The sequence below is a fragment of the Biomphalaria glabrata genome, chromosome 11, assembly GCF_947242115.1.
Source record: "Biomphalaria glabrata chromosome 11, xgBioGlab47.1, whole genome shotgun sequence".
Classification (NCBI taxonomy): Eukaryota; Metazoa; Mollusca; class Gastropoda; family Planorbidae; genus Biomphalaria; species Biomphalaria glabrata.
Window position 1 is genome coordinate 6,890,317 of NC_074721.1, and position 12,784 is coordinate 6,903,100.

Here is a 12,784-nt window from a genome sequence, read left to right on the forward strand (position 1 = left end):
TATTGAAAATCTGTATGAATAATTGGAAGATAAATCTGCACCTTAATCGTGATAAACTAGGTTCTGTGCACATAAGAAGAGGTATATACCAGGGCGACTCAGTATCTCCACTCTGGTTCTGCCTAGCGATTAATCCTCTATCTACATTACCCCAAGACTCTACAAACGGTTTTAGGGTTGACACAAAAAGTGTGTCCCACTTATTATACATGGATGATCTAAAGCTATATGCAGAAACCGAACATTAGTTACATACTTTAATGAAAACGGTAAAATGCTTTAGTGACGATATCTGTATGTCTTTTGGCCTGGATAAGTGTGGCATCAAAAGCTTTAAAAAGGCAAGGCAACGAACACCAACGTTGCATTTGAAGGCATCGAGGAATTGAACTCTGCCTCTCTTTATAAATATCTTGGAATAAACCAAAATGCCAAGATAAACCATAAGAAATAAGAAAATATTGGTAAATATAAGCAAAGAGTTAATAAAATCCTCAACACCAAACTGTCTCTAGCAGTAATCTCATCACTGCAATAAACAGCTGGGCCGTCCCAGTGCTCCTTTACACGTTCAGTGTGATCCAATGGACTAATACCGACCTACATGACATTGAAAGACTCACTAGAAAATTACTAACCAATTTTCGATGCCTACACCCCAAGTCCTCCATCACAAGGTTAAACCTTCCCAGGAAGGATGGGGGTCGTGGATTGCAGAACATCTTCAAATTGTGTAAGATGCAAGTTTTAAAAATACGATCAAACCTGCTCGCTTCCAGTAATCAATTAGTTTCCTTTCTTCGCAAATATGACTCCGAAGCAACCCCTCTGAACCTACACAATGCTGATGTTAATGTCGGTTTGGACGAGATTCGCCAATGGGAAGAAAAAACACTCCACGGAAAATTCCCGGCTTTATTACATGGGGACAACATTGACAAGGCTGCTTCCTTAACATGGCTTAAAGCAGGTCATCTCTACCCTGAAACAGATGGCTTTGTTACAGCAATACAGGGCAGAGTAATCAGGACAAAAAATTACGAGAAGCATATCCTGAAACTCAATGTTGTCGACAAATGCCAAAAATGTGGAAATGTGGGCGAGTCGATTGAACACATTATGGCAGGATGTCCAGCCCTATCATAATCAGCCTACCTAGGTCGCCATAACCAAGTGGCTTTGACGCACAATTTAATCTGTAAGGACACTCCTCCTTATTATAAATACTCGCCACAAGAGGTTCTCGAGTCTACTGAACAGCTGCTGTACTGGGATAGGCATTTTCTGACCGACAAAACGGTAGATTTCATTCACCCAGATCTTCTGTTCGTTGATAAAAAAGAAAAAAAAACGCTACCATTATCTACATCGCCGAACCACTGTCTCATAATTTAAGAAAAACTAAGAAAAAACAAAGAAAATATGGGAACCTAGGCTTGGAGCGTCTATGGAAATTGTCGAAAATAAAAATATACTCCATTATTATATCAACCGAAGGGATAATAACAACTGACCCCACAGACACCTTCAAGGCCCTTAACATTCCTAGGAACATCCTCGTTGCCTGTCAGAGGTCGGTACTGCTGCAGACTGGCCACATCACCTGAAAATTCCTCAGTGGAAACTGTTAACGGGACTACGATGAATTTTGTTTCTCTTTAGCGAAACTCGACCCTAACAGCGCCATAGAATGATTACTCGTTCATTTCTAACATAATAATAATAATAATAATAATAATAACTATAATAATAAGACTAGTCTTCGAGTCCGAAGATTAGTGAGGAATGCAGTATTTCCCGTGGCTGCGCAATCCCAGCTGTGACCTACAGGAAACATCAAAGACTTCTTGAGCGCTTCCGCCGAAGATGCTTGCGCTCCATCATGGACATACGGTGGCAAGATCGCACTACAAACAGCGATGTCCTTGCGAACGCCGGTATGGACAGTATAGAGGGACTTCTTTTGGTCCGACAGTTACGCTGGGTAGGGCACGTATCCCGTATGGGAGACGAACGTATGCCAAAGGCAGTCTTTTTTGGTGAGCTAAAAGGTGGTCGACATAACAGAGGCGCCCCACGGAAACGCTTCAAAGACCAGCTTGGGCGTCAACTTTCCTTGGCTGACATAGAAGAGAGCACCTGGTTTGCATGCGGCCTCAGAACGAGACAGCTGGAGGTCACTCACGAAGGCCGCGGGATACACATTTGAAACCAAAAGAAAATCCGCTGCCGAGGACAAACGCAGATGGCGAAAAGAAAATCTAAATCGACCACCTTTGGACAATGGTTATGCTTGCCCTGGATGTGTCAAAATAATAATGATAATAAGTCCGAAGATCGATAAAGATAGCAGTATTTCGTGTGCTACGTAGTTCCAGGTGCAGGAGCGTAGCTAGGAATTCTCCATCATCTGGGGGCCCGGGGGACTTAATCTCATTGGGGGCCCCTGCATTTTGCGTAATATTTAATATTTAATGTAAAAAACACTCATTTGCCCCCCCCCCCTCAAGTGTCTAGGCATATTTGGACATATATCCGGAGATTTTTATTATTATTATCTTTTCCGTTGTGTCTGCTTTTGCCAAGATATGTTTTTCCAAATTGGGTGTCACGCCCAAAAGGGCAGACTTCAAAAAAAAAAAAATATTCAGGCTACGACAATGATACTTTGGCCCATTTTAAAAAACTAAGTCATGATTACTTCTTACTAACTCTATAAATAAATGTGGAGGTACAAGTTTTCTTATCTTGATTCAAATTTATTTTCAAATATATATATATATATATATATATACATTTCTGTTATCAAAGTAAACGCTGGCACAATTAGTAGGCACTATTAATAAAGACTCTTATTGACTTTGTTCAAAGCACTTTATTCATCTTATACGGCTGCTGTGATTTTTTACCTTAGTACATAATATCAATGCAGAAAGTTAGAAATAAAACAGGAATATGAACATTTGGTATTTACATTTATTGACAGGTAAGTTTTTTTACAAGCATTGTTTTAATATGACCTCTTAGAAATAAAAAAACAACAACAAATAACTGAACGTTTACAGTATTTTAAGCATGCTCATGTGATTCAATTGAAAACGTCTGCGATTCCAAAACCCAGATTTTAGGTGTTTTTTTTCCTGATATAAGTTTACTGTATTGTTTGAGTGAAATGTAAATATGATCGTATATTTTGATAGTTATTTGTAATGCACAATTATAGGACATATTTTCTCTAGACTTTATTATTATTATTATTATGAAGTAAAACTTAATTGCTCATGAAACGATCAGAGATTGTCTTCTAAATTGTATAGATTGATTGTGGAACGTAAATAAAATTTCAATAATTATATAATTTGAATATTTACACACATTACATCAATAGAATGGCAAGTTTAAACATATCATGTGTTGCCGTTCCTTAGTTGAGTGTAACACATATTAAAATGAGCTACCCTCTAATGACATGTATGTAGTTGTACACTTTACAAAAAGACATTTATTCAGAAATAACTTCTATCTACCACAGCATGATGTAAATTTTATACATTTAAATTTTTAGTCTTCCAAGGGTAACTTGGTTTCTACGCCACTACTTTTAATATACTCGCACGCAATATGTTTACCAACAGTGACGTCACCAGGGGGGTGCGAGAGATGAGCACTGCACCGAGTCAAGGACTTTTTTTTTTTGCTGTTAATAACTAATGGATAAATATAGGTCTCTGTGATTTACTTTTAGAAGACGGTGTGAAAATGTTCCTGAACATTAATTTATTAATGATTAAACTCTTTAATGATGAGGGCATAGACTTATATAGATGAGGGCCTATATGCGGAAAACCCGAAGAAGTAATCTGTTCAAGATAAAGATTTTCTAGTCCTCTAGCCGAGTCAAATTTAAATATATATTTTTTTAAAAATTATAACCGTCAAACTAGAAATTTCCCATTGTGGTTAACTAGCTTGTAATTCTTTTCTCAAAGATATAAATCAGATGTCAAATTTGTAGAAAAATCGTTAGAGCCGTTTTCGAGATTCGTGTCCATGAGGTTCCATTTGTTTCCGGGCTGCATATGTTTTTGAGGATGAAAATGTATTTGGGACCCCTCAACTCAAGAAAACATTAGGAAACTGGAACAGACACAAAATAGAGCAGTGAGATTCATAACAAACGAATATTCACATTTGACTAGAGTAACACCTTTAGTAAAATCACTAAATTAAGAAAGCCTTCAAGACAGAAGACTCAAAAGTAAAGTAGCAATTATACATAAAACACTGAACCATAATCTTCAAATACAAAAACAAAACTTAATAAAATACTCAGAAAGACACAAAGATAAAGGCACATTCCTCATCCCATATGCTAGGACGAATTTGTTCAAATGCTCCTTCTTCCCTAGTACTATTAGAGCATGGAATGGGTTGCCTAAGCTAGCCAGGAAAACCAGTGACTTGGCAGAATTTAAGTCATTGGTTAATATGCATGACTGAATGCATGACGCGTAGGACGTAATCATCTTCTTCTTTGAAGTAACGTCTTTATTGTATAAGATAACATAAGATAAGAATATGCGACCTGAATAGAGGAATTGTAAAAAAAAACATTTAATGAAACGTGCTCCATTATTTACAGGCTTACACATCCTCAAAAGATGAGATCACAATGTCAGAAGGTTCTTCAGATTAGCGTTTTATTACTTCACATCTTCAGACCAGCAGATCTTCAGAGTATCACCACTCCTTATGTCTTTTCAATTCAGAACCAACATTTGCAACTACATTTTGGAATCAATAGTTATAACGCGTAAGCACTCATATAAATTGCTTATTATTTGAGAGAGAGAGAGAGAGAGAGAGAGAGATGAGAGAGAGAGAGAGAGAGAGAGAGAGAGAGAGAGAGAGAGAGAGAGAGAGAGTTATTACAAAATGAATTAGAATGAATAAAAAGCTTTATTATGCTCCAACGACGCATCGAGTAAGATCTATCTATCTATCTATCTATCTATCTATCTCTATCTATCTATCTATCTATCTATCTATCTATCTATCTATCTATCTATCTATCTATCTATCTATCTATCTATCTATCTATCTATCTATCTATTATAAAATATACCATATAAATAAATAAATAAATATATCTATCTCTATCTCTCTCTCTCTCTCTATCTATCTATCTATCTATCTATCTATCTATCTATCTATCTATCTATCTATCTATCTATCTATCTATCTATCTATCTATCTATCTATCTATCTATCTATCTATCTCTCTCTCTCTCTCTCTCTCTCTCTATATATATATATATATATATATATATATATATATGTGTGTGTGTGTGTGTGTATTTTACACAAGACAGAGGTAGGTTGTAATATTGGTCTACTCTATTGCTTGTTTCTACTTTAATTTTTCTAGGTAATTGTTTCCCTTTGTTGGTGGCTCTTTGCCCCATAGGTTAAAGACACCCAAAACTCCACCAAATGAGGAGTGATCAAGGGATAACGCATACAAACGTTTACCAGACAGACAGACCGACAGACAGAGTTTATATATCTTTGTAAAAAAATGAAAACAAAATAATTTTTTTTCTTTTCAGGTTCTACAACTGCATAATTCTTCGAAATTTTTCTTGTGAAGCGACTTGGGTGAATACCACAAACAACCAAGCTTACGTCACACATGTTCAGAGAACGAGCTACAACGCGGTTACCGCACTGCTGAAAACATGTTACATGCTGGTCTGGGCCAAAACATTGTCTTGCTCGCAAATGTTCACACATGACGTGACTAACAGAGAGGTGCTGTTGATGCGGCAGGATGGAAATCTGTGTTACGATGCTGCTTTTATCACTCCACAAAATTGGAGCGTCTACGGAACAGACCTTGTCACGAAAACGGACACGTCCAGCTATAGGACCAATAGGCCTACGTGTAGAGAGTTTCGCTCAACTGACTCGCCCACTACAAGAAGGACATCAACATTAGTGAGGTCGACATTTGGGGTGAATGCAAACCAGGGAAGATCTACACTCAAAGCAAATGTTACTGTCCAAGGCTCAACCGCTACAGAGAGTACTAGATCTAGTACCGTGTTATTATCTGTGGGTACTAGTGATGGGCTGACACCATCCAACTGTTCGAGTCACAAAAAGAAAGGGAGAGAAAAGAACTCCAAAGAAACCAAGCTAATTATCGCCCTTTGTGTCGCGTTCGGGTCACTAATCCTCACAGGCGTTATTGTCACCCTTGTCGTGCATATCAGAAAAATGAGACAGGCGACGTCACAGAAAGAAAGGGAAACAAACAGCACTACGAGTTCCAAGAACCACAACCGAGATGTAAAGCAGAAAACGGTGAATGAGGAAGTCCTCTCTCCTGGCTTCATGAATGTGCTATACAACAATAAATATCAGCTCAATCATTTTGATGAGAGAAATGAAACCTCAGACTATACGGACATTGAAGCAGATGCCAATCTCCCTATAGAGAACACATATGACGATATAGCAATCAGAGCTTACAATCATACACCGTGGAAACAAGGTGACGTGTTTGTTAACACTGACATTTCTCAAACGCCGATGCGAGCAGCTTCAAATGCACGGACGGTTCAATCGAGAGGCAAAGCAGCTGTTGGTGATGAGCCCTCTGTTGATTCCACTTACGAAGATATTTCAGGCACAGATCTTTCAATGTCTACCCAGAAGTGACGTACTAATTGGTCTACAGATAACATTCATTCTGTCTGCACTGTTTACAGAGACGATTGTATAAAACTGACGTTTCTATTCTGATCACATTAAGTGTAGATATACGTTTCTATTCTGATCACATTAAGTGCAGATATACGTTTCTATTCTGATCACATTAAGTGCAGATATATACGGGAAATAGATATTTCATAAACACGATCGGCCAGTTTTCTTCAGATGAATGTAGACCAAACATTCGATAAAGAAAATGGGACATGGAATTAAAAGCCATTTTAGTTTCAGTGGACGATTACGGTATTAGAAGACAAAGTTTCAGTATAGATCCCAAATATTTTCTTTAAGAGATGATTCGTGGACATTGCAATTATGCATAATTAAACTCCTTGTTCTATTAGAGCTTTGCTCGTGCTCTACGGTACTGAACGTAAAATTTGGTGGCTGGAATATCTACCGTTTGGACATTCTGAATGAGGGGTCCAGCTTCTCTATTGATGTGCTAATAAGGATGGTGTTATGATGCGAGTTTTTTTTTTAATGTTGATGATTTCTAGTTTTTGGGTATTCTTCAATAATGCAAAAGAGAAATGTAAGTTGTAGAAGTTTCAATATTTTAACTCTCCCTACAAGCTCCAAGTTCTAACGTACTAGCCCTAACAAAAAAATCAGTCAGTATTTTTCACATGTACCCCTACAAACACACCACGTAGACAATTTTATTGTCTCGCGTCTCACAGTCACTGACTCGTATCGTATCAACATTTTTCTCTCATCCAGACATTGACGCATGCCGCCCTCTCGTCGCTCCAGTCAACACAAATGGCCTCTGGCAGAAAAGAATAGAAACTAGTTATTGTTCTTTCATTCTAACTACTTTGGCGCCCTCATTACGACTACTTGCCAATTAATATTGTAATAACTGATGGGAGGCAACTCAACGAGACAAAGACGTTTATTTACACGGAGACATGACAAACACAAAGGGACATCTGCCTTGAGCACAGCATCTCCATATTGGCTCTCTCAACTTGGGCGGAAGTGTCAACATCCTTTTTTAGTCTGGTTACTAGAGGTGCGCATCTCTGCACTAACCTGGATGGCGGTGCGCATGGCAGAGTCATAACAATATTAACTACTTTTTCTTCTTCATTAAGACTAGTTCATCATTGGTTGTTGTGCTTCATTATGACTACGTGTTGTTCTTTCGAAATGATTTTTTTTTAATGACTAGTTGCTGCGCTTCATATAACAGTTTTTATTTGTCATGATGCCCAAATGTTAGCGGAGAATGCAAACTTAAACATAACAGGTAAAAAAAAAAAGAAGTGATCTTTAATTTTAACAAAATCTGAGCGTGTTGCAGGTGATCTTCATATCTGATGTCCTTAATTGCAATTTGTTTTGTTGTAAGTCATAGAGTGAAGGTCTCATGCTTCCCTCATAAGTCATAGAGTGAAGGTCTCATGCGCCCCTCATAAGTCAGAGAGTGAAGGTCTCATGCGTCCCTCATAAGTCATAGAGTGAAGGTCTCATGCTTCCCTCATAAGTCATAGAGTGAAGGTCTCATGCGCCCCTCATAAGTCATAGAGTGAAGGTCTCATGCGCTCCTCCAAAGTCATAGAGTGAAGGTCCCATGCTTCTCTCATAAGTCATAGAGTGAAGGTCTCATGCTTCCCTCATAAGTCATAGAGTGACGGTCTCATGCTTCCCTCATAAGTCATAGAGTGAAGGTCTCATGCTTCCCTCATAAGTCATAGAGTGAAGGTCTCGTGCTTCCCTCATAAGTCATAGAGTGAAGGTCTCATGCTTCCCTCATAAGTCATATAGTGAAGGTCTCATGCTTCCCTCATAAGTCATAGAGTGAAGGTCTCATGCTTCCCTCATAAGTCATAGAGTGAAGGTCTCATGCTTCCCTCATAAGTCAGAGAGTGAAGGTCTCATGCTTCCCTCATAAGTCATAGAGTGAAGGTCTCATGCTTCCCTCATAAGTCAGAGAGTGAAGGTCTCGTGCTTCCCTCATAAGTCATAGAGTGAAGGTCTCATGCTTCCCTCATAAGTCATAGAGTGAAGGTCTCATGCTTCCCTCATAAGTCATAGAGTGAAGGTCTCATGCTTCCCTCATAAGTCAGAGAGTGAAGGTCTCATGCTTCCCTCATAAGTCATAGAGTGAAGGTCTCATGCTTCCCTCATAAGTCATAGAGTGAAGGTCTCATGCGCCCCTCATAAGTCAGAGAGTGAAGGTATCATGCTTCCCTCATAAGTCATAGAGTGAAGGTCTCATGCTTCCCTCATAAGTCATAGAGTGAAGGTCTCTTGCTTCCCTCATAAGTCATAGAGTGAAGGTCTCGTGCTTCCCTCCTAAGTCATAGAGTGAAGGTCTCATGCTTCCCTCATAAGTCATATAGTGAAGGTCTCATGCTTCCCTCATAAGTCATAGAGTGAAGGTCTCGTGCTTCCCTCCTAAGTCATAGAGTGAAGGTCTCATGCTTCCCTCATAAGTCAGAGAGTGAAGGTCTCATGCTTCCCTCATAAGTCATAGAGTGAAGGTCTCATGCTTCCCTCATAAGTCAGAGAGTGAAGGTCTCGTGCTTCCCTCATAAGTCATAGAGTGAAGGTCTCATGCTTTCCTCATAAGTCATAGAATGAAGGTCTCATGCTTCCCTCATAAGTCATAGAGTGAAGGTCTCATGCGCCCCTCATAAGTCAGAGAGTGAAGGTATCATGCTTCCCTCATAAGTCATATAGTGAAGGTATCGTGCTTCCCTCATAAGTCATAGAGTGAAGGTCTCATGCTTCCCTCATAAGTCATAGAGTGAAGGTCTCGTGCTTCCCTCATAAGTCATAGAGTGAAGGTCTCGTGCTTCACTCATAAGTCATAGAGTGAAGGTCTCGTGCTTCCCTCATAAGTCATAGAGTGAAGGTCTCGTGCTTCCCTCATAAGTCATAGAGTGAAGGTCTCAAGCTTCCCTCATAAGTCATAGAGTGAAGGTGTCATGCTTCCCTCATAACGAAATGAAATTATTTTGTGCTACAACGGAAGAGCTCTTAGGAAATTGGATTCTGTAGTGCAAAAAATGGTCAAAAAAAAAAACAACAACAACAGCAAACAAACAGCAGCAAACAAACAGCAGCAAACAAACAACACATATCGTATCAACACTTTTTTTAATTTCATACAGCGGATACACCAAAAAAGCTTGCTAGCCATAGTATCTTTCCACCATGTATGAAACTCTCCAATAATGTCGAATAGTTACCAATCCATGTGGACTTAATGATTGACGTTCTATAATGTATAGATATGAGTACTTAATTGAAAATCTATAATGTATAGATATGAGGACTTAATTGAAAATCTATAATGTATAGATATGAGGACTTAATTGAAAATCTATAATGTATAGATATGAGGACTTAATTGAAAATCTATAATGTATAGATATGAGGACTTAATTGAAAATCTATAATGTATAGATATGAGGACTTAATTGAAAATCTATAATTTATATATATGAGGACTTCACGATTGACGTTCTATTTATAATGTATAGATATTGACCTTCTTAAGTTCCAATATAGTGGCTTTCATAATGATAATCTTTCGCCTCTTTTTGATGACTGGTAAATGAATACAATAGTACGCATTATTGGCTTTAAATAGATTTATTGACTGAAACCACATTTTTAGTTGTTTTTATTGTTTGTTTTGTTTATAGGTGTTGACTGGCTAATCCAATCAAATCAAAGAACAATAACACCAGCATTGAAAATAATATCTTGGTCTCATTGATTTCACGAAACACTATATGACTCTGTCTACTCATGGATTTCTCAATTGCTTTTTGTTTTGTCGAAGATACCTGAATTCTTGTCCATTTTCATTAATTCATAACTTTAGGTCTTACCGACACAACGAGTAGAGTGTAGTGTAGGGTAAAACACGTGGTTTGGAATATTAAAAACAATAAATAATTGAATCGTAACAAAAAAATATTTAACAAAATATTTTGAACACATTCACTCACACAAATTCTCGCTAACACACACACAAGCACAAATGCACTCCCTCGCATGAGTAGAGGCGCCTATAATTCCCGTAGCGCCTTACTTATTTATAAGAAAAAAATCTTACAGGCAATAAATAAACACTTTCATGGAGAGCTTCAAGTCCTTAACACTTTCACTAAGACATACGAAGCAACGTAAACTATGGAAGCATTGAGATAATCAAATGGATATAAAAAAAACATCTTTACACTCAAGCGTTACATACCATAATAACAACTTCACAGTGAAGTGATACATACCATAACAACAACTTGACAGTGAAGTGATACATACCATAACAACAACTTGACAGTGAAGTGATACATACCATAACAACAACTTGACAGTGAAGTGATACACACCATAACAACAACTTGACAGTGAAGTGATACATACCATAACAACAACTTGACAGTGAAGTGATACATACCATAACAACAACTTGACAGTGAAGTGATACATACCATAACAACAACTTGACAGTGAAGTGATACATACCATAACAACAACTTGACAGTGAAGTGATAAATTCCATAACAAAAGAAAACTTCCTGGTCAAGTGATACAAACCATAACAACAACTACACAGTGAAGTGATACATTTCATGACAACATCACAGTTATGCCATGCACACCATAAAGTAAAGATTATATCATGCTAGTAATAACAATTATTTCCATTAAACTTGAATGACATAAAATACAAACGCATGCTGACAGCTTCGTGAAAACAGAGAGATGTTAAATCTATGTACTGACACTTCGCGCGAGAGTTTGTGATCCATTTACATGAACGTGTAATGTGCACTTTGGACTGTAGTCTTGAAGTTTGTACTCTTTCCACTGCAATCCCCTACCGTCTTGAAAGTTTTGACTAGGGCACAAAAAATCTTCATTTCATAATGAACTTCTGAAAGTCTGAAGTCTAAACATTGTAAAAGAAAGCTTATCACTAGTCAATATAATTATTATAATAACAAAATACACTTTGTAGGACTCTCCTTCTGATTTTGATTTTTACACGGTCGTGTGGACACCAAGCAAGCTGAAACTTTTCGATACATGAAATCTAAATTCTTGATTCCTACAACAAGAATGCAATAATCATAAGTCTTTTTTTTTTTATTTTATTGTAACACTCTTAGGTGTCCCACATCATCTACTTATGTTCTTTTGTTAAGTCTTATTTATAGACTTGTTTCAACTTTCCTTCTCTCTTCAATGGTAGAGTTTACAATTCAAAAAACGCAAAGCTTTTTAGTTCGCCATAAACACAAAACGCTCTTTAGTAATTGAGGCGTGTAACTACAGCAACGACATATAGCATGAATGACACCAATATGGCCAATGAAATTTCTGATTTTGAAGGGGCTGTGTTTAAAATATCTGCCTGAGAAGGATCGTACATGACCTGTCCACCTGAAATAAAACAAACCATAGAAAAATAAGAAATACGTTTTTATGTTATTTCTTTGATACTATAGGCCCTATGGTTTTAATATCTTAGAAAAGAGGAGTGGGGGCTGAATGGTAAAGCGCTTGGCTTACGAATAGAAAGACCCCTAGTTTGAATCTCGGCAGAAACTGGGATTTTGAATTCTTAGGACACCCCTGAGTCCTCCCTACTCTAATGGGTAACTGTTATTAGGTGGGGAAAGTAAAGGCTGTTGGTCGTTGTGCTGGGCACGTGGCACCCTCGTTAACCCCAGGCCATTGAAACAGATAATCTTTACATCATCTGCTCTAAGGATCGCAAGGTAGCAAAGGGCACTGTTGTCCCTTTTTTTTATGTCTTAGAATAAACATTTAATAAATAATAATAAAAAAATATTTTTTAAAATTGTTTTTATTATTTATTTCGTACAAAAAGAACAGCCTTGTTTTTCTTTTTCTTTTTTTTTTAAATAACAAACACCAATCGAATAGCCATTTTCTCTCATTACACTGTGCCAAGCATATAGCAAGTGCCCTTTATAACGTAATATATGAACGTTTGAAATGCAAAAGTTACAAT

General features: G+C 37.6%; 2 protein-coding genes across 3 annotated transcripts in view; one reads left to right on the top strand and one right to left on the bottom strand.

The window, feature by feature from the left end:
* Positions 1-2,827: 2,827 nt before the first annotated feature.
* On the top strand, positions 2,828-8,209 carry LOC129928990 (uncharacterized). The gene is made up of 3 exons (XM_056045609.1): positions 2,828-2,986; positions 4,643-4,813; positions 5,610-8,209. The coding sequence occupies exons 2-3, from the start codon at positions 4,662-4,664 to the stop codon at positions 6,721-6,723; spliced, it is 1,266 nt and encodes a 421-aa protein (XP_055901584.1). The 5' UTR covers positions 2,828-2,986; positions 4,643-4,661; the 3' UTR covers positions 6,724-8,209.
* A 2,277-nt stretch (positions 8,210-10,486) lies between these two features.
* Positions 10,487-12,784, bottom strand: part of LOC106064800 (contactin-3-like) — a 50,851-nt gene continuing 48,553 nt past the window's right edge. For both annotated transcript variants that reach the window (XM_056004510.1, XM_056004509.1), the window contains one exon: positions 10,487-12,189. In XM_056004510.1, coding sequence (XP_055860485.1) covers positions 12,056-12,189 — 134 coding nt within the window. In that variant the 3' untranslated portion in view covers positions 10,487-12,055. The remainder of the gene's footprint in view (positions 12,190-12,784) is intronic.